A 23,828-nucleotide genomic window follows, 5' to 3' on the forward strand; every position below is an offset into this window, starting at 1 on the left:
GTTGGTACTATATTACTTCCTCCTGTTGGTACATCTTTCTTCTTCTTCTTCCGTTTTAACCTGTCATTTATTTGCCACATATAACGCCCAAAAGAGTTATTTCTAATGTCTGCTTCTACCCATTTTCAATGAATTCACAACCACTTTCTGTTAATGTCCCTCAATATATTTATTATGTAATACAATTTATTCCTTGTTATGCTGTAATGTAATCTGTCTCTCCTTCAATGTAACTAACAGTAGCACTATCCATTATTTTGTTTCATCCCATTATGGCCAAAGACAGCTGATTTTCCAAAGGCTGTCATGCAAAAGAAGAAAATATGTGCATTCCCTCCTGCTTATATACAAATATAGAAATTAAGGGTAAACCTTCTAAAGGGTATTCATATCTACAGTAATATAAATTGCTTAACATTTGTAAGTATATAATTAACTTATATTTATTCATATCTGAGTAATTGTAAATAAACTATTTAAAACATTTTCCTTTGTGTAATGAAGTGAGAAAGTTCAAGATAATAAATTTAAGAGTCAATTTTGGTTTAAACTTGTCAAGACAAAATTACCAACAATGAAAGAAATGAATCTGCTATAGTCCTTTTTTTTTTTGCCTATACTTAACAGGACAAATCAAAAGTCTTGCTATATTCTTCATAGAAATACCTTTGTTAGTATAAAAGATATTGGAAAAGTGGAGAGAAATTATTCCAGATAAATACATGTTTTTAGAGCATTACCACTTTTCAATTTGGAGGCTATAGCTATGCAATTTTAAGAGGCATCTGACATTTTTTTTTCATTTACTTATTTCATTTGAAAAAATGAGGGGAAGTAAGAAAAAGAAAGATAAACAGAATAGGAGGTGGAGAAGGTAGACAGGATTTTTCAGATTTCCCCAAATGCTCCCAGCTGGGGCTTGGCCAAAACCAGAAAATAATCCAGGTCTCCAAGTGAGGGACCGGGACCCAGTTAGCTCTGCCATTCTCTCAGAGCATACATTAGCAAGAAACTGGAACGGAAAACACAACTGGAACTCACACCCAGGCATTCTAACAGCATGCAGGCACCCCAAATGGTGACTAAACTGTTGATTCAACATCTGCTCCTGACAATTATTTTTTATTAGGAGCAGCAGATAGCTTAAACAAAGAAATCCTCCCTTAGTGATTCAAAAATAATTACGGGACAGAAGTATGTGCACATCAAGGGTATTATGCCACAATCTTCGACTTTGCCTCATCTTTTATCTTGAATTGAGAGTTGTCCATCTTTCTCCTTCTACACACACATATACACGTATGTGGCAGACATGAGCATAGCTTTTTAAATTAGAATTTTGAATTTTAAATGTTATGGTACAATTCTGTAGAGTATGAGCATAGCTTCTTTTCAGTAATAACAGGTCTGCTCAAGCAATCTACCTCTATTTTACTGACACCAGTTTCCCACCCAGAAATATAAAACCAAACCAAGTCCCAGGACTCCATTTAGACTAGTGTTTCTCAAAGTGCTGTTAACACCCATCAGAGCCTTAGCATTAGCTTATGCTAGCCATGATTAGTAACTGAGATACAGAGCTCAGAAAGGTCAGGTCAGTTATCCAAGACCACTCAGCTTATAATAACCTTCATAGAAAACTCTCACTGCGCACCAGAGTCTGTGTAAGCCAGTTCATTTAGTTATCTATCATCTTTATGATACTTCTTAAAGATTATCCTCTATTTTACATATGAGGAAAGTTAAATGACTTACCCTAATGTACTCCATAAGTAGTAGTGTGACTTGGAACCCAGGTCTGTCTGATGCAAACACACAGAAATGTTATTCCGTCACATCAGGATCTCTCCTGTGTGGACGGTGAGCTTTCAGAAACACAGATGTTCACATCCTGGACCCAGGCTGTTTTCAGTTCAGGGTGTCTCCAGGACCCCAGCAACATGTTCTGCTCCTTATGGAAACTGGAATCACTTTGAGGAGTTACAGGCAAGATGGCGGCTGCGTCCTGGTGCCGAGCAGCCCGTGGCTGCTGCGTGCGATCAAGGCAGGAAAACGAGGTGGAATTTAGCAACTGTGAGAATCAAATAGTTAAAACACTTGCCTTCCCTAATCCTTTTGGATTCTTAACACCTGGTTAGAAGACAAAACTCCTCACTCAAAATGTATAGCGCAGGGGAAAACACAATTATTTTCAACATCAGCCTGTGGTCAGGATGCTAAAATCATTGATGTTGCACTATAAAGGCGATGCTCCACAATTCTCTCTTCGCTGGGTGATTAAATTCTTATCTTTAGATGCCAAAAGAAAGCCGTGGGATCTGTTTTTAATGTTCCCTGTGGCAAATGTTCTTGTCACTTACTTTACTGGGTGTTGACAAAATTATCAGCAGCTGAACACAGTGGTAAGCTACAGAAGGTTCAAATATAAATCAGAGACTCAGGATGAGTGGATAAAGGAGGCCCTGGAGCCTGTGTATATATTGACTGTGAAACACATCATATCACATCATTGCCAGCCTCTAGAGACTTTTAAAATTTATCTCCAACCCTTGGGGAAAGCATTGCTTCTTTTTCCATACTGTATGAACTAATCAGTTTTTAGAGAAATATTGTATGGTATATTGATTTCCAAAATGACAAAAGAGAGGAGTCTATTTTTTTTACTTCTATGTGAGACTAGGAAATTACTTTTAAAAATGCCTGTCAATAATTAACAGGCAGATAAATAGATTTAAAATAAATGTGGAAATGCTGTTTACTGATTTTACTTGCAGTGCTAGTTCACAGGACATGTAATGTTAGCTGGAATATTTGAATCAGCAATAATTTCTCATTTCCATGGTAAAATGAGCAATGATAGTAAGATTAAATATTTTAATGTTTTTTCTCTAACTGAAAGTAATTTGGACACAGTTTGGTGAAACTGAATAAAGCATACTACGGGGGAAGGTACTGTGTTGTATGATGCCTGTATCCCATGTCAGAGTGCCTGGTTCCGGCCTGGTTTATCCCACCTCTGATCCTGCTTCCTCCGTACACATTTTGGGAGGAAGCAGTTGGTGGCTCAAATGGTTGAACCTTGTGACCCCTGTGGAAGACCTGGACTGAGTTTGGGGCTCCTCGTTTCTGGTTTTTGCAGCCCTGGCTGTTGCAGACATCTGGGGAGTGAACCAGCAGGCTAGAGATCTGGGATTCTTTCTCTACTGCACCCCTTTCAACTAGATGAAAATAAATGATGAAACGAGATGGAAATTACTGTTATCTCATAAAACACTAAGAGTAGGAACTATGAACAATGCTTTTTATTCCCATAAGAAATAGAATTCTTTTCTGTCATATAGAACCTTGTGCTGGAGGAGGCTTTTCAACTTATCACTATGATCACAAACTCACTAACCCACTTACAGACACATTTGTGAAAAATAAACCTGGTACAGATGAAGAAAGCTGAGAATAATCACTCAGCAAACGTAGAAAAGGAGTAGAGTATAGACAAAAATTCAAACAAATCTTGTGGCAGATAGCAACGGGCCCCCTAAAGACTACCCACATTCTAATCGCCAGAGCCCTTTAGTCTCTGGATTTAAATACCAAGGTAGAAGGAAGCCTGCCAATCCAATACGGACCTGTAAATAAACTTCATGCCTATTCAGGTGGATGCAATAAAAATCACGAATGCTGTCAAAATGAAAGCGGCAGAAGGGAAGGCCAGGGTGGTGAGATGTGATATGCAAAGAGAGCGGACTGAAGTTATGTTTTCATAAGAATTTAGAAAATGAAAGAAGGAGGGGAGTTGAGGGAGGGAAGAAGAAAGGGGAGGAAGGATTATGGCTATTTTTCTAAGAACTGTACCTATGAAATACATGAAATTTAAAAGAATTTTTTAAAAAGAGAAAAGGGCTTAAACCTCTTTCATTGAATTTGAGCTGAAAGGAAAATGCATACAGTCTCTGGAAACTGGAAAGGCAATCGTTCAATCATTTATTCAATCAGTCAATCACCAAACGAACTCCTCAGAGCCTCTAAAATGGAATGCAGCCCAGCTCACAACTTAATTTTAGGCCAATGAGCATACATGCAAGACACATTTCTCATCTGTTGATTCACCCTATTATCATGCTTGGGGGTGCAAAGGAAGAAGGCCAAAGTGCTTGGGCTCCTGCTATTCGTGTGTGAAATCCAGGTGGAATTCCAGGGTTTTGGCTTAGGTCTGAACTATCCCAGCTGTGTCTGCCATCTGAGGAGTGAACCAACAGATGGAAACTCAGATTGTCTCTATTTTACTACGCATCTCTCTTGTGTCATGCTCCCTTTTCAAGTAAATATAAGCATGTATATATTTGGATGTATATGTAATACATATATTTAAATAATTACATTGTGGGTTGCAGTTGTGAGGATGGTTTGAAATTCTAGCATTTGGCTCAGCTGAGGATATAGAAAAAATGGTGCTAGCCATCAAGATTTGTGCATTATATCACACCCATTGACTACTTCCTCCCCTTTTCTGAGTCTGACACCCAAGCACCTTACCAACTACAGCCTCGGTGTATTTCCCTTCTGCTGGAAGAGGGAAGTACTGGTTTGGCGATGTGTTGCTGCCATATCCCAGGAGAAAACCTTCAAGCTTTACATTTGGACTTGGACGCAAGAACTTCAAGAGGATGGAGTCACTTGTGGTATTGATGTGGACTTTCAAGCTTGGCTTTTTACCTAATGATGCAAAGGAAAGCATAAGTAGCTGTGACTTCACTTCTTTAACACCACGTGAAAATTCCCAGCAAAGGCTGATCACTAGAAGCATTCTTCCCAGAAAACTGCTTCTCAACATCATAACATCACACACACACACACTATACATATATATATATATATATTTCACTTAGAAGTGAAAGAAAATAAACTTATTAAAAAGGAGCCTAGAATAAAATTGTGATCTTACAGTTCAGTATTCGATAGTTTAATAATGAGAAAACATGAAATTTAAGGCTATGTTGACTAGCCACATTTCATCAAAATCTTCATATAGATTGCTGAGAGTTGGTGAAAGTACTTGAGTATTCTTATTGGTAAAATCTACTGACTATACCTTGAAACCTCCCCGCCACCTCCCCAGTTTTATTCTCCTGCCCCATATCCACAGGTCTTATCATTGACAGAGCTGGATAAGAAAGGAGAATGACGGTTTTGGCTTAGAGAAAATTGAGATGGTAGAACAGAGAACTTCTGAAGGGCAGACAAGGGTGGAGAAAAAAAAGCTGATTATTTCCAGGGGGAGCTCACTAGGTCAGTGTGACAACCACATGGAGACACCCTACAGTGAGCTGAATGTTCAAAATTGGAGTGTAGAGCCATCTGGGGGTCATTAGCTTGTAGGTGATAATTAGAGCAATTTTCCAGAGAGGGTGTGGAAAAATAAGAACAGAGGTTTCACTTACAGGATCAAGACATTTTTGTTTTAGAACCACACAAGCAACAGAAGATAATTACATGAATCAAAGATTGCGGCTAAGCAGTGATAAACAACGTTGTCTTCTTGGAGCCAGAAGGAAAAAGGTTCAAAGCCCAACTCTGACTTATCAGTATGGCTTCTGGAACTCACTGAATATCCTTAAACCTTAGCTTCTGATTTGTCATGACAGGTAATATTGTCACATCCACCTTCCCTCTGGTTTAATTACAAAGGTTAGTGCAAATGGCACAACCAGATAGATATTATTCATTAATACAGATTCGTGAATTGTTAGCTGTAATTCAGAAATTTAAAACCTTCATAAGCTTTTTGTAGCTGTGCCTCAAACTTATTTAACAACAAAATCCAATCTAGACACCTAGAGGCTGATTAGCCTTTCTTTAATTCCACTCAGTGTGACTAGTCACATGTTCCTTTGTTGAACTTTCTTGAGTTACGTGGTATTTGTTATATAATTTATGGTATAGGGATGCTAATATTTTCTAAGGTCCCCCTCCCAAATTCATGAATTACAAGACATATCTGCTCCCAAGCATTTTAGATAAGGGCTTCTGAACCTAAATTACTTTATTTCTTCATTCATCAAAGATTGGCCATTTGGGTTAATACACATGAAAAATGTTCAAGCTCCCTAGTTGTCAGGGACACAAATAAAAACTGCCCAACTCATCCGAGCACCAGAACAGTGTGGGTCGAGCTGGGCTTGGTATGACAAAAACCAATGCACAATACGGAATGCCAAGGTGAGGTTGCCTGTACCGGGTGTGACCACAGCACCCAACCAGCACGCATGAGAACCAGGAAGGGAGGGGGCAGAGTCAGCAGGGGGAATATGGGGGGGCGGTTCCCTTGCTGGATAGCTACTCCCACTGGAGAGTGTGAGCTGGGATGGGGGCAAACCAGACTAAGCAGGGCTACAACACCTGTGGGCTTCATGTAGCCTAGATCAGGGAAAAGCCAGGCTGGGCTGATTATTCCTACTGGTACAAACAAAATTAAAGTGTGTGAGGGTTGTCTGGGCTTAGCCACAGCATCAGCTGGCAGAAGCTGGCACTGGGGTCTAATTCTGTCAAGTCAAACCACAGAACTACCTGGAGAGTGCATAATCCGGGAGTGGGAGAGGCCTGGGAGGGAAATAGTGGGCTCCTCCCTCTTGGGTTACCATTTCCACGGGAGGGCACGAAAACTAGGACAGGGGCTGGGGTGGCTAGACAGAGAGACACCCAACAACATCCATGAAGACTGGATAGTTGAGCTGGTTAGATGGAACTAAGCTTCAATACCCATTGACACGTACGAGAGCCGAATGGGGTGTGGGACAGACTGGACTAGTCTGCAACACATACTGGCAAACCAGGGCAGGGGACGGGCCTGGTGGGGGTTATTGTGGGTCACTCCAACTAGGCTGCAGCTCCCACTGGTTTATGTGAGGGCCAAGTACGTGCTGGGCAGAACCAGGTTGGACTGCAACACCCATTGGTTCCAGTGGAAGTTGGGACTGAAAACAGAACCAAGCCAGCAATTGCAACCACCAGCTGATCGTGGAGATGGACTGTGCCATGCCCTGTGCTTGCTAGAACATACAAGAATCTGGTCTGGGAACACCTCAGACAGTTTTTTTGGAGATCTCCCCAATCGAACTGCTGGACTCAGAACCCTAACCAAGAAAAGACAGAAGACAGAACAGGTCAATCAACCACCTCAGCTATATGTTGGCAATGAAAATACTGGGCAAATGGAGACTCTATGATGGACTATGTGAATCAGTGGATTATCCAACGACCTCATCGTGCTTGGAGTGGCAAGATTGGCAGCTATTCATAACTGGTGAACTATCAAAACCACTTGAGCAAGACCCTCGGAGCATACCCTACATCTGGGACCTGGGGTGGATGGGAAGCTGGGTGGGCCTTCTCCCTTAATATCCCCCTTTAAACATGAAGGAAACAATATGGGAATAATAGTCTTACCCACTTTCCTTTAGCCCTTGAACCTTTTTACCCTAATTAATTACGTAAAGATTGTCAGAAATATAATTTAAAAAATTAAAAAAACCCTGCCCAACTCCAGTAAGAATGGCCTGAATGTAGGAGTTTACTAATAACACTTGCTGGCATGGATGTGGGAGAAAAGGTACCCTTCTCCACTGTTTGGAATGTAGGCTAGCACAGCTACTATGGATGTATGTGTGGAGAGTGCTCAGACAATTGAAAATTGATCTGTTGTATGATCCAGCTATCACACTTCTGGGAATACATCCACAGGAAATGAAATCTGTTTATAAGAAAGTGATCTGCAACCCTATATTTATATCAGTACAATTCACAGTAGCAAAGACATTGAAACACTCCAGATGCCTGTAGAAAGAGGAATGGATAAGGAAGTTGGTCCATCTACCCCACAGAATATTACACAGCCATTGGAGAATGAAATTCTACCATTTTCAACAAAATGGTCCCAACTGGAGATGATTATACTCAGTGAAATAAGCCAATCCCCAAAGGTCAAATACCATATGTTGTCTTTGATTTAAGGCAAGGTTCATGCAAAATACAAAACACTTAAATGTATAGGTGAACAAGTATATACATATATTCTGATAATTAAAATGTTTATTGGAGATTAGCATACTGAAAAGTGAAGATATGTTGTATCAGTTATCTCTACCTCCAAGTAAAATAATTCCCACTGAAAGTTAAATGTATCTTTCCAATGATATTAAATTTTTCTCCCAACACAGGCAGGAGTGGTTAAGGCATACAGCATAATGCAAAAGTTGATGCTAATTTCTCTTGCCTTGCTTTATTCTAACGTCACCAAAGTTTGATGGAATGACTTGTACTGCAGATGAAACACTGATTTTGTGCAATTCAATGTATTCCTTTTCATCAGTGTGCCTCAGTTAACTCCAGAATTCCTCTACCCTACTCAACAGAATGGAACAAGTGTAATTTCCATTAGAAGGTCATCAGTTTTCACCCTTTGATATAGTAACTAAAAATTTTGTTGTGAAGAAAAGATTAAGTGATCTTGGTACACTTAGGCTTCACTCATATTTGACTAAATGCCAAGAGTCACAACATCATCATCCATGAGATTGTTGCTCATGAGCTCTGGCCTGATGAACCATGTTATTTCTCCCCTGGGATGGTGGGAAGGGTGGCAACGCCAGCAGGATAAAGGAAGGCCTTAAAAAGAGTTATGACCAACCAAAGTGGAAAGGGTCACACCTCTTTTACTAAGCATTCTGGTTTCTATCCCAGTTGCTACTCATTTATGTCAACAAACACATCTGTATGTAACTTTTCAAATGAATTGACATTTACCTGCCCTACTTTCTCCAACATTTTAGTTCTCTAGAACTAACCTAAAAAATAGAAATATGCAGAGAAAATTGTCCCTACAGTGCAAGTTACTATTTTAACATTGACCTTCCATATCTTTATTTAGAGAAAGGAACTTAAATCCTTTTATAATTATTTGGCTCATGATATCTTCTCTTACTTCTGCTCAACATGTTTGCTTTTTGCCCAGAGTGTAATCTGTTCACATTCTGCAATAAATATAATATTCTGCTTTGCTTGCGTGGTTCACCAGCATAAATTCCCTGCATCTTTGGTTTGCCTTCCTCAGCTCTCTTTAAACCAAGGGTCTTTAACTCAGTGGTTATCAAAATGTTAGGCAAATTCTTCCCCTTCAGTCTTAATAAGTTTTGCAAGTGACTCTTCAAATGAATATTTGGTTGAATATTTAATGACGTTTTTCATTCAAATAATTATGCCAATATATTAAGCATGTCTGTATATCACACATTAATTTTTAACCATCAATGATATATTTAGCTTCACTCTGAGCACTTTTTGTCCAATGATTTGGGTCCCCTGTTATACAGTGACAGTTAGTTTTCAACAGTTGGTATGAAGACCTCTGGTGAATGACTTAAGGCACAGATAGGAGAAAATAATACAGTATTTCATAAGGTTAACTGGTACTCCATTGTGAATAAAATTGTATATATGTCACACAAAAGAGCAGACTGTTCATAGACTAGGAGTACTGTAAGAATGTTTTATTGCGTCTTACATGAAGAACAAAGCATTTTGTCAATGGGAGTGAGAGAAAAATTTAAAAGGATACAAACAGTTTTGGAGAGCAACACTAGCATGCCTTCGGAACGAGATTGTTGGCAATGCAGAATCCTGGCTCGTTGACAGTGGTTTCAAATTCTCTATTTGCAACTCTCTAGGGTATCTCTAAATATTTTTAACGGTATTGTGAAATTTTAAAAGATTTTAAAATTTTAAAAATTTAAAAGAACATTTCCAGATGAAATTAGAATTTACTTCAAGCTTTAAAGCAAATATATGCCCTGCCATACTAAAAACAGTGAATAAAATGGTGAAGTTGGAAAAGCAGACACAACATCTAGTACTGGACATTCAAAAACTTTCTGGATCATCAGAAGAGGCTGGATGCATGTGACTGTAAATACAGGTACAAAAATAAAGTGAAAATTGTCTCCAGGATTCTAAGTGTGTGTGATTCAGTGATGGTCAAATGACTGCATGAACACAAGGTACCTAGAAACCAGTTTAACTGCCGTGAGGATCCTATAATAGACCTGTGATTAAGGATTTACACCTTAAATATATGCATTGGAAAGAATTCTTACATGCCTAATTTATCATAAGTTTATCCTACACTTTCTAAATAATTTTAGTATGTGGTCTACATTGCCAATATCTAATTGGTTCAGAAGACAAAATTATTTCAAGAGAAAAACTGCAGAATGTGGAAGCTCTCCTCTAAAAATTAATAATATTGGTTAGTCTAGCAAGATTATTGAGAGCAACATGTGCTCTCAATATTGTAAAACACTAATGAGGAAATTAGAAATATTCTAAATAGCAAGTTTGGGCTAGACCAGATTAGGTACAGTATCAATTTTGGTATGACACTAAGTGAAAGAATATTCATAGTCCTAATGACAACAAGATGCCAATTCATTGTCTCAGGACTGGAAGTATAATCCCATTGTTATCCACATGCTACTCTATTTAATGCACATTTTTTGTTTATGTGTCTGTTTCTATACTTGCTCAAATACTTCTCTTGTATAAAAACAACTATTCTACCAGAATAATTAAAGCAATTCTTACCAGTTGAAATAGAGTATGTAAAGCAGAGATTTGGAAAATGAAAGTTTTTAGAATTTTGAATTTCATCAGAGCAACAGAGGAAAGAGAATCAATACATCAAGAAAATCATTTACAATAGATATGTTCACAAGAAGACGTGTATTTAGAATATATATGCATTCTTATTTAATAAGAAGAACAAAACTTGAGAAGCTAAGGGGAAAACTTTTTCTAAGATTTATTTATTTTACTTCAAAGAATTATAGAGAAAGATAGAAAGGGACATATTTTCTATCCACTGATTCATTCCCCAAATGGTTGCAATAGTTGGAGCTGTTCCCATCTAAAGCCAGGAGTCAGGAGTCAGGTATTTGATGTGCCTGCAGGGGCCCAACCCCACTTGGGCCATTCTCCATTGCTTCTTCAGCCCATAAGTAGGGAACTGGGTCACAAGTGCAGCAGCAGGGACTCAAATGCCAAATATGGGATACTGGTGCTGCAGGTGAAGGTTTAGCCTGATGTGCCACTGTGCCAGCCCTGGGAAGAACTTTTGAATCGATTTTTCATTATAGGAGATAACTAGTATCTGCTTTATAAGAACGCATGAGGAGATGCTCAGATCTTGTCAAATATTTTCTCTGCAGTCAGGTAATAAATATTTTGGACTCAAGAGTCTAATTATCTTTCCTGTGTCACCTATTTCTGCCATTATAGTACAAAGTAGCTACAAACACCATGCAACAAAATGGACATGGCTGTGTTTCAGTAAAACTATTTTTATAAAAATAGGCAGTGGGCTGGATTTGATATGTAGGTCATTGGTTACCATCCCCTGTTCAATCTCATTAGTCATAGGAAATATATTGAGTCATAGGAAATATATTGAATTCATTGATGACATAACACATACATAAAATGGCTAGAATTCAAAACGTGTTATCAGAAAAGACACAAAAGCACAGGCAGTCAAAGCCAAATAAACAAATGGGAATGCATCGAACTAAAAAGCTTCTGTATAGCAAAGTAAACCACCAACAAAGTGAAGCAGCAACTAACAGAATGTGAGAAGACCTGCACACTACACAACTGATAGGGAACTAATATCCAGGATTTACAAAAAGATTCAGAAAACCAACAGCGGCAGAACAAACAACCCTGTGAAGAAATGGATGAAGGAAACAAGCAGGCATTTTTCAGAAGAACAAATTCAAATGACTAATAGACATATGAAAAAGTGTTCAGGCTCCCTAGCTGTCAGGGAAATTCAAATGAAAACCACATTGAGGTTCCATGTAACTCCAGTGAGAATGGTTCTACATTCAGAACTCTACTAGCAACACCTGCTGGCATGGATGTGAAGAGAATGGTATCTCCTTCACTGTTGGTGGGAGTGTAGGCTAGTGTAGTAACTATGAAGTCAGTATGGAGAGTGCTAAGGGAATTGAAAGTTGATCTGCCATATGAGCCAGCTATCTTACTCCTGGGAATATATCCAAAGGAAATGAAATATGCATATGAAAAAATTACCTGTACTTCTATATTTACAGCATAATCTACAATAACAAAGACATGAAAACAATCCAGATGCCTGTGTGGTACATCTGCTCTATGGAACACTACACAGCCATAAAAAGAATGGAATCCTAACATTTTCAACGAAATGGTCCCAACTAAAGACCATTATGCTCAGTGAAATAAGCTAATCCCAAAAGGGAAAATTGTACATGTTCTCTCTGATATAAGGCAATCTTCATGCAAAATATAAGATTAATAGATGCATAGGTAAGCATGCATGTAAATATAGTCATTAGAGGAAGAATATAATACAGACTATGATATCAAGAAGACTCAAAACACTAAGCATCTCTACTCCAGAAGATGGACTCCAATTGAAACTGTTAAATATATCTTGACAACAGAATGTTGGACTCTGTCATAGTTTATACCTATAATATCAGGATACAGTTAAATAGCAGAATGATGGAGTGAGACTGTTTTTGAAGGATTACGCTATTATAATAATACAGGGGAAATCAGTGGGGCAGAGTTGGGGAGGTAAATCCCAAAACCTATGGAACTGTATCATAAAATAAACTAGTTAATTAAAAAAGACGTTGTCAATAGCTAATGCTGGTCAGAATTTGAAAAAACTGTAACTCTCCTACATTTTCAGCATAAGCGTTGCATGATATCACCTGAAAACATTATGAGATAGCTACCAAATAATCCATTCTTCGCATTCCTTGCAATTTACTCTGGAAAACTATAAACATATGGGTGGCTCCATGGTACGGAAAGCCAAGCCCCTGCCCGCAGAATCGGCATCACATATGAGTACGAGTTTGAATCCCAGCTGCTCAATTTCTAATCCATCTCTCTGCTTATGGCCTGGGAAAGCAGCAGAGGATGGCTCAAGTCCTTGGGATGCTGCAGCCACAAAGGAGACCCAGAGGGAAGCTCTTGGCTCCTAACTTGAGATTGGCTCAGAACCAGCCACTAGGTCTGTTTGGGGAGTGAACCAGCATATGGAAGATTTCTCTCTCTCCATTCTTCTGTAGATGTGCCTTTCAAATAAAAATGTTTTTCTAAAGGATGTGCAAAATCTTGTCTGTGGTGTCAAACCAGTAAATATAAAACAAACTAGAAAAACCTCAATGGCTATCAGCAGTTGAATGGATAAGAAAACTGTTGCTTAGCCAACACAGTGGGATGTGACTCAACAATAAAACAGAGTTCATTATGAATGAATACCAACAATACGGTTCACTTCTTTCCAGCATGTCATCATTCCACTGTAGAATAAGCAGTGGCATTCCCTAACTCTGCAAACATGTTATACAGAATCGCCTTCTGATGGAAGTCATTCAGCACAGATGGAAATTATTTTAATAATGTCTGATATGATTCTTTATTATTCCACAAATGGCACATACATGAAATCAGCAAGTCCTTTTCAGACATCATTATGCTGCAAGAATGCATGAAACTAGTCAGAGAATTCAGACTTTCAAATGTACTACTTACTAAATTACAAACAGAAAACATTCCAATGCCTCTACAGTCACATCAGCTTATTAAAGAGCTATCAAGATATCACATCTTATTTATATGTTAAGCTGTTACTGACAACACATTCAAAGCTCCCAAAAACATCCTTGATGACGTAGATTATACTTAATTGAGCTGTTATGCTAATATATACAAACCATAATTTTAACAAAGGATTGGCAGTTATTTAACATTCACTTTAATTCTCAGGGAGTTGCAAAGGGATCACATGTCATAGGCTTGTGGTCTACTGACTCTCCCTGAGCTACAATCACAATTCAGTGAGAGGTGTTAGAAGGGAAACAAAAACCTCTGGAATTTCAGTTACTTCTCTGTGATAGTCATGGAATGAAGCAGCCAATTCAATCAGAAATGTAGCTTCACTTGTTCATGATTTTTTCAATAGAAATGTATAGCCTATAGTATAAAACATAGCTTTATCTATGAGCAATAATGACAACAACAATTCCATAACAAAGAAAACATAGCAGCTTTAGCTGGGCACTTTAAAGAGATGAAAATCAAACATACTTCTGAAATAACATTAGACACTATTAAGCTTTGTTCCACAATATTGAAATGGCAAGACAGTACAAGGCCTTCCATCAGAGCAGGATCAAGTCGAAGCTGGTTACAGGGAAGAGAATGGTATGATAATAAGCCAGAACGAGACAGAACGAGATAGAGGGCACTAAATTGCCCTGGTGACTGTGATTATGATGTGGTGGTGTATATGTGGAGAATCACAATTTAAAACAGAGTAAATATTAGACAAACCTCTCCTAATTTTCAGTACATTTCCCCAAATTTGTTATCTTCCAGCTATCATCCACAGGATATTTCAAGCTATCCTGACTCTTTGCATCTCCAGATTATAAATCCAATAGATCTTTATCACTCTCTTTTCAACTTTTTTCGAGTGGATCTTACTAAGGTCATCTAGTGGGGAATTTCTGAGAGCTAGGAAAGAACTAGAATGAAGACAGACAGAAGCTCCAACATGTGTCATCCAGAGAAAGCAATGGAACTGACAGTTATTCAGACTGGGCCCTGCAAAACTCAGTGCACCTTTCTACTTGTGAGAGTATGCAGCATTCATGTTCACAAAGGCCTTGTAAAAGCATGGATGCTTACAAAAATGAATGATTTGATAAAGGCCAACCTATCATCTAACATCTTCTCAAAGGCCTCAATATTCCCTCATTCTCTGTGCTAAACTGCATGTCTTTGATTCCTATTTGACCTATTTTCTACATTCTTTTGTCAGTAGTAATGAGAGATTTGGGTGATGGGATATCAAGTACAGACTAGATGTGTACTAAGCTGTAAACACTTGGAAGATTTAGCTCCATAATTTACAAATAAAATCACTTCTCCCTATCTATAAAACTCAGATGTTAATTGGGAATCAAATACAAAGAAGAAGAAGAGATTGTGAGCATTCAGGAAACAGCAACTTCACAGCCAGCAGCAGGAGGTGAACAGGTATATTTTGTAAACACAAATCAATTGTGATGTAAATGATCAGATAAAACAAGCCTTTGATAAATCTAAAGAAAAATGGAAGTTATAAAACTGTACAGAGGAAAAATGTGCCAGATTCTCATAAGCTGCATGATCAGCTTCCATGGTACCAAGGAGAGAAAACATTAAAATATGCTAGAAATCTGACTCTACACAGATGTGATCATATAGTAGCAGAGTATTACACTACAGTGACCTGTGATCTCTGTTGCAATGCAAGGACAAGAGCAGATCCCCTCTCCCAATGTGCCAGCTGGAGGACACACTCCAACGTGCCACATGTGCTCTCAGAGTTCAAGAAGGAAACTGTCCTGCTCCCCTGTAAGCTCTTCTTATAACACCACACTTGAAAAATTCCCATACAGCCATTAACACCCAGGAGATATTCTGTTAGTTTTGGTTTTTTAAAATTAGGATTTTCATGTTCTTCAAATACCAAGAGGATGTAATGTATTACTTTTTGAAAGAAATACTATTTTTCCAAAAGTTTGAGGGAAAAATCTTCCCTTACTAATGGGGCACTTCATGTCTGTTTGCCTAACTGTGTGAGTTTCATTTCAGCTGAAGCAACCACAGTTTTCCACCTTGGTCAGAATTCCCAGTGTGATTCCCCATTCCAATACTTCACTGTCTGGTGACTCTGGATGACTGAGACAGACTGAACCTGCCAATGTTGACATTTCAGCACCACGTGGCAAGGCTAATAGTTTTACCAATGGAGCAATTACTTCATTACCAACTTCATAACCAAACCTACAGCCAAGTAGGAAAGCTACTTTTCATAGCCCTACCCTCCAAGTCAACAGCTTCTCATTCTTATGAAGACATCTCACCCCAAGGCATATCATTGCTTCATACATGCTCTTGATCTCACTCCCCTATAATTATTCTGGACTGTGCTGGTTTTGGGGAGAACTGGGCGGGAAAATCCCAATGTGAAATCAACAACCATGTGTTTGTCCTAAGTGCAGGGACCAGATTTCAAATGGTAAAAACAAAATCATATCTGTCATAAAAAATGTTATGATTTGAAAATTTTTGTCCCCTCCAAAACTCATGTTGAAATATAATTTCATAGGCAGAACCCATGGGAAGCATTGAGGTCATGAAGGTTCTGTCCCAATGAAAGGATTTATATATCATTATGATGGGATGAATTCTCACCTCCTGGTTTCTTGCTGTCTCTCCTTTGCCATGGGATGACACAAAACAAGGCCAGCCCCTCCCTCCCTCCCTCGCTCCCCCGTCTCAGATTTATTTATTTTTATTGGAAAGGCAGATGTACAGAGAAGAGAGACAAAGATCTTCCAAGTGACCCTCCAATGACCAGAGCTGATCTGATATGAAGCCAGGAGCTTCTTCCAGGTCTCCTGTTGGGGGTACAGGGCCCAAAAGCATTGGACCATCCTCTACTGCTTTCCTAGGGCATAAGCACGGAACTGGGTAAGTGGAGCATGCACCCATATAGGATCTAGCTCTTGAAGGTGGAGGATTAGTCAGTGGAACCAAATGCTCCAGTCCCAAAACAAGGCCTTTCCAGAGGGCAGCACCTTGATACTACACTCCTCAGCCTTGAGAATCATGATTCAGTAAGTTTGTTTATTATCAATTAATAGCAACACACAAAGGACTAATAGAATATGTGTTTCTACTTATCTTCTTTTCATTTTATCCATTCACTAACCATTGGGTACTAAATACAAATTCAAATATTTATGTCTCAGTATAAAGCTATACCTTCTTGTAGATAAGATTTGTTTTGTGGCTTTTCATTTAAGGGGATGTATAGTAACTGTGTAATGGAAACTATCATATCTAGCAGCATATTATTTAACTTCATGACATTGCAAATTTCTAATTTTTCTTCCTGGTGTTGGTTTTGTTTTGTGGCTTTAAATTAAAGGGGATGTATAATAACTATGTAATGGAGATGATCATATCCAGATATGAGGATACAATGCAGTATTCATCTCTACTTCCATATCAAAGACAGACTCCCAATGAATCTTTTTACTATATCTTGACAATAGGATGCTGGACTTTCTGCCATTGTCCATGGCCGCAATGATAGATTTATGACTGTTTATGAAGAATGATATTATTGTAATGATACAGGGGAACTCAGTGAGGGGGGAAACTGGGGAGGGGATAAGGGAAATCCCAGGGCATATGGAACTGTATCATAAAATGATAATAATAAAAAGTAGTGAAAAAAAAAACGTATAATCATACAGCTATACTGAAGTAGAATTTAACTGCCATTAAATTCATGCATTTTAATGTCTAGTCAGTAATAAATTTACAGAAATTGCTAGATGTCTAGAAATTGCTAAATTTGTTACAAATAATTATGAGAGCATTTATATCATTGGAAAACATTTTATTTTTTGAACCTGTGTGGTCAATCCCTAGGTACAGGCTACCACAGGGCCACTTTCTGCTTTTGTAGTGGATTGCTACAACATACAGCCGTTAATTTCCAGTTTCTTTTACTCCACATTATTTTTATGAAATCCATCCACTCATGTTATACTAGTTCATTCCTGTTATGACTGGATAGAATTTCATCTATGAGTGTATACATTTTGTTTCCTCAGTCCTGAACAGATTGACACTTAGATTGCTTCAAGGATTTTGTTACCATGAATAAAATTAAAGTGAAAATTCACATACAAGCCTTTGTGTGGACTGTGTGGACCTTTGCTTTTATTTTGTAAAAAAGATTTATTTATTTTACCTACAAAAGTTACAGAGAGATAGACAGAGTGGGGGGGGAGGAGAGAGAGAGAGAGAGAAAGAGAGAAGCACAGAGAGCTCCTCCACCCGGTGGCTCACTCCCCAAATGGCTGCAACAGCCAGAGCTGTGCTGCTCTGAACCTTGTAACCAGGATCCCCTTCCAAGTCTCCTGCATGTGTGCAGAGTCCCACATCTTTTGGCCATTGTCCACTTGCTTCCCAGGTTATTTGCAGGGAGCTGGATTAAAGGTGGAGCATCTGGGATTAGAATTGGTGCCCATATGGACTACCAGCACTGTAGATGGAGGATTAGACTCCAACACCACTGCTCTGGTGCTCTCCACTCAAAACTTTAAATTTGTAAACAAATGACTAAGATTATACTTTGAGCATTCCAATTTTTATAGAGGAGAGATACTGTCTTATTTACTGAAAATTGGAATAATTCCCATTGGTAATGCTATTCCCCAATTAGGATGAGTTAATTTGAATTGCAAAGGAAGAGAAGCCAGGAGACATAATAAGGGACTTAAATAAGATGAAGTTGAGATAATGAAATAACTGGCAGGCAACAGAAGCTATGACACTATATTTAAAAAGGGGGTGGGCGGGGATAGGACACAGCAACTTACTGGCAGTGGGAAATAGTCACAGGGGATCAATAAACTTACAAGGTTGTTCTGCTGAAGACACAGAATCCTTGTGGCTCAAAACTGCTTTGGTCTGAAGAGGTCATAAATGGAAAGGATGGTAATAATTAGTTAAAGTTATGTGTGTCATGGGGTGGATGCGGGAAGGGGTGGGTAGAGTGCATTCTCAGGCGTAAGGAACAGCATGAGTAGGTACAATGATGGAAGAAGTTGCCATTGGTTTTAAATCCCCTAAAGAAAGTGTGACTGGATGTAATGGGATGAAGGTTGTGCCAAGATGCTGCAGAGGACAGAGGTGGCACATTGCACAGAGCTCCTACAGTCCTCATTAAATAATATGTCATTATGCTAGAAGGAACATATCTTCCCTCGCTAAGCTACATATAGGCATGTAAACACCAAATTTCTGAGAAATGAATAATATAAAATTTAAAACTCACGTGATTATAACAGTCTCAAAAGGCAGAAACGATGCTACAAAGCCTTTAGTAATGAATAACTCAATGACTCAAAGCAGGAGTTAACTGAAGCAGCAAAAACAATGCTATTTTAGTGAAATACATGGAATATATTCCTAAAATAAATGGAAGCTTAAATAGAATTCAATTAACCCAGCTCCCTCCTTCAAACATATGTGCCATTATAATCAGATGCTATTAATTCTATTTTTAGCTAATTTTGCTTCTAGTGTTCTCTACTCTGGGAATTATGTCTCTCACAACTCAGTGCAGCTCTGTCTGTCCCAAATCATGCCTTCCCCTCACTGCTCACCACAGGCTCAGCACATGTTTTCATCTCCCTTTCTCTCCCCTCTAGTAAGAATCACTGCACCGATTTTTAACTTACAAATAATGCATATTTATTTTAGCAAAAGCTTAAGAGTTGAAAAGAGGAAAAAGCATTACAGTGTTCATTTTCTACAATGTAGAAAAATCTATAAAGATTCAGTTTATATCTTTCCAGATACTTTCTCCTGGGAATGATACATATGTATAACAATACAATCATACTGACTTTTCTTTAACAGAATTAAACCTCCCTATGCTTAGTTTGAATGACTTACTGTTTTTAATCAACCCATAGAATACTCTAGTAGATTTGCTGACCCTGTATCTACACAATGAGTTTTGACTTTTACAGTTGTTTTAGTCATTTCACATCTGATTTTATTTTGGTAAAATTTGGCGTTGATCGTAGTGTTGAGGTATTGATCTAATAAAGTTTGATTCAATTTTTCATCACATTTGAGATGTTATACTGAATCCATATGGCAGTGGAATCAACTCATGATATCGTATGTGAGGTTATTACTAACATTTGTGGTCATGTGAGTGTTGGGATGTCTGTCATTGAGAGTCTGATGCAGTGAGGTGTGGTACTTCAGAGAGGCAGAATTGAATGAAACAGACACAGAAACTGGAGCCATAAAAATCTTGTTCAGGTGCCAAGTTTGGCCCACAATTTCACTTATTTTACAAATCATTTACTTATTCTCTCAATGTAATTTTCTTTCCTATAAAACAGCATTGTTCATATTGACCCTCTTGTGGACAAGAAATGTAAGTTTGTCAAGAGCAGTCTTTAAACTGCATAGTTCAAGGGTAGTTATTGATTTGATCTTATTCATAGATTTCATTATTATTTGGGTGTATTTGGATGTATTTTTTAAAGATTTATTTTTATTGTAAAATTAGATCTACAGGGCCTGGCGGCGTGGCCTAGTGGCTAAAGTTTTCACCTTGAATGTGCCAGGATCCCATATGGGTGCCGGTTCTAATCCCGGCAGCTCCGCTTCCCATCCAACTCCCTGCTTGTGGCCTGGGAAAGTAGTCCAGGATGGCCCAAAGCCTTGGGACCCTGCACCCGCGTGGGAGACCTGGAAGACGTTCCTGGTTCCTGGCTTCAGATTGACGCAGCACCGGCCATTGCGGTCACCTGGGGAGTGAATCATCGGACGGAAGATATTCCTCTCTGTATATCTGACTTTGTAATAAAAATAAATAAATCTTAAAAAAATAGATCTACAAAGAGAAGTAGAGACAGAGAGGAAGATCTTCTGTCTGTTGATTCACTCCCCAAGCAGCTGCAACAGCCAGGGCAGAGCTGATCTAAAGCCTCTTCTGAGACTCCTACACAGGAGCAGAGTCCCAAGGCTTTGGGCCGTCCTCGACTGCTTCCACAGGCCACAAGCAGGGAGCTGGATGGGAACCGGGGCTGCCGGAATTAGAACCAGCACCCATATGGGATCCCAGCACATGCAAAGTGAGGACTTGAGCTACTAGATTGACATGCCGGGCCCTGGATGCATTTTTCAGGTTCTTTGTGCTTCAATCCAAAATGTACCATCTAAATAGATTATATGTACAAGGGCATTGCCCCTGGCACACTCAACAAATGTATCATGAATGAATAAACACCATGACATTTTTTCCCAAATGGAAAATATTATGCTTGATGACAATTCCATGATGAACAAATGAATTTCCTTAAAAAAAAGGTTTTGTAACTTGTGAGTTACTTATTCTATACAGAAGAGCAAGCCACATGTTGATGATACTAAAAATGTCTTAGATACGTTTTGTGTAAATTCGAGAATTCTGTGTTCCTGACATCTGTTTGAAGTTTCCATGCTCCATAATTTCTCCATAACATTGGAACCCTTTGATCACGTTAATGCAGGTGCTCTTCTGTGCACATGTGCACCACCTCACAGATAATACAAACCGCAATTTTATCTGTGACATGATATCCCAGCTCTCATTTTTCTATGAAATATTCATCTTTCTTCTCTTCCTTTTCTGGACCTCCTAGTTTAACTTCACAAGGCTCAGTCTTCTGCTCCTTCAGAGAACCCCTTTCCAATGTGGGAAACTTCAACTATAACTAGGAAGGAGCTTTGCTAACTCTGAAGTCTGCACTTCTTTTTCTCATGAAACGCTCAGTTCCTGTCCTCCAGACTTCTTGAACTACTGGTCATCTCATTGATGACACCTACCATCACCACTTGCTCCACAGAGGCAAGCTTATTCTTGCCTTCCCTGGCCTGGTATGGTCTTAGGCAACTGAGTCATCTTTGCAGAGTCATCTTTGACAGCTTGTTGCAACTTGGCATCCAACACAGTGAGGACCAAAGGTAGACACATCTGTGACTTCGCCCCACTGGCTTCCTGGGGTCCTGGAGCACAGTTCTTGTTGGAAAATCTAGTCTTCTAAGAGAAAAGTAACACTCTCCCTTTTACTTCTCCCTACTTGACATGGCCAGGTTATTTCAAAGCCTTATAATTTTATTTTATTATGGGAAAGATTCAGGAATAAGCAACATATATTTTAGAATTTCACATCATGCAAAATATTGGCAATGGGATGTGCATGAGCCAATGTTTCCCAGTAATTTCTTAATTTTATCTTCTTTCTTCATTTTGTCCAAATAAGATCACAGCTTAGCATTTGCAGCCATCCATTTGGATGCTATTAATAAAATCCCACTTCTTCTTAGTCACATTCTAGTCTTTGAAGAAAAAAGGCATTTAATCTCTTCTGCATAAATAGTTCCTTAAATTTGGCCCAAATTTCCCTCATTCAGTCCAGATATCTTAAAAGTCATTTTTAAAGTTCAGATATCTACTTTACAACATTGTGACTAATTACTAACAGTGTAATGTATAATTGAAAGTTACCAGGAGTGAACACCTATTCTCATGATAAAAAATGCCAGATGAGGTAACACATTTATCGATGAGCTTGTTTTAACCATTCTACAATAGATAGCTATTTTAAAATGACATTCTATATGCAATGAATTTGTATGAGTTTTGTAAAAAATAAAGATGAGGAAAAGTTTTAAAAATAGATGAGAATATGCTTTTATATGTACATGTGCTAGAAAAAGAATTAAACATACTATTTTCATTTTTCATATAAAAATCTATAGTCACAAAATTATTAAAACTGGTGATACATGATTGCTATCAATTTATTTGACACAAGTTTCAAAAAAAAGCTTGATGAAACATTTTACTTGAAGCAGCTGACACATATCTAATTGAATTGGTATACAGTACTATGGGATATACAGTACTATGGGGTTTATAATTTTGTTAATTAACATGTACAAATATCATTTCTTCAAATTATAAAAATGGAATGTAGGCAATAGGGTTTTTTTTTCCTTTTAAAAATTATTTGTAGGAAGAAGCTCATGCACTGGGTATATAATGCATTGGGTTTTTTGCAACTTTTTTTTTACTCTTCTTTAAATGTTTTATTATTTTTTTCATTATCAAAGATTTAGAAAAATGGAATATTATTCCTGTAGCCGTACACATGATAAAGTTCCTGTACATAACCAACGTAGTTTCTATATCTAGAGTGATTTTCTTTTGTCCTATCACATAATCAAATGCTGAGACAAGAGTATTAAGATCTCTTCCTATGGTAGTGGAATTGTCTCTTGCTTTCTTAAATTCAGTTTTTGCTTTGTATGTTCTGAAGCTCTGTACATTCCGTGATTAGACATATTTATCTTTATGATTGTTGTGATTTCCTGACAAAATATTTTACAAAAATTATTTATTTGAAAAAGAGGCATACAGACCTAAAGACAGAGAGGGAACAATCCCACCTACTAATTCATTCTTCAAATGTCTACAGTGGCCACTATTAGGCTAGAATCAAAGATGAGAGCCAGGGATGAAAGCTAGTTCTCCCACATAGATAACAATCACCCAGTCACTTGAGTCACCCCTGCTATCTGCCAGGGTGCACACTGGTAGGAAGTTATAATTAGGAACCAGAGATGGGCTTCCAACCCAGGTATGTGAATATGGCATATGGGCATGTTAACTGGATCAACCCTAGATCATTTATCAAGAAAGTCTCTTGGGTTGGCATTGTGGCACAATGGGTTATAGCACCACTTTTGATGCCACCAACCCATACAACAGTGCAGTTTGAGTCCTTGTTGCTCTGTTTGTAGTACAGCTGCCTGTTAATGCAGCCTTTTTGTTTTCTTTTTCAAGTTGAGAAGCAGACAGAGACAGTAAACGAGAAGTGAAAGGAGAAGGCTAGAGTATGGGGGGAGGGATAAGGAAGGGAGAGAGGGCACAAGAGAGGGAGAAACAGGGGATCTCCATCCTATCCACTGGTTCACAATAAATGCCCACGATAAATAGGACTGAGCCACATCAAAATCCAGGTATCCAGCTCAAGTGTCAGGACTTAAAATGTTCTAGCTATCACCTGCTGTCTCTCAGGGTGTGT

General features: G+C 38.4%; 1 protein-coding gene across 1 annotated transcript in view; it reads right to left on the bottom strand.

The window, feature by feature from the left end:
• ABI3BP (ABI family member 3 binding protein) overlaps window positions 1-23,828 on the bottom strand; it is a 230,799-nt gene that overhangs the window by 161,693 nt on the left and 45,278 nt on the right. Inside the window, exon 2 of the mRNA XM_058661811.1 lies at window positions 4,534-4,713. Coding sequence (XP_058517794.1) covers window positions 4,534-4,713 — 180 coding nt within the window. The remainder of the gene's footprint in view (window positions 1-4,533; window positions 4,714-23,828) is intronic.

The sequence above is a fragment of the Ochotona princeps genome, chromosome 3 (assembly GCF_030435755.1).
Source record: "Ochotona princeps isolate mOchPri1 chromosome 3, mOchPri1.hap1, whole genome shotgun sequence".
Taxonomy (NCBI): domain Eukaryota; kingdom Metazoa; phylum Chordata; class Mammalia; order Lagomorpha; family Ochotonidae; genus Ochotona; species Ochotona princeps.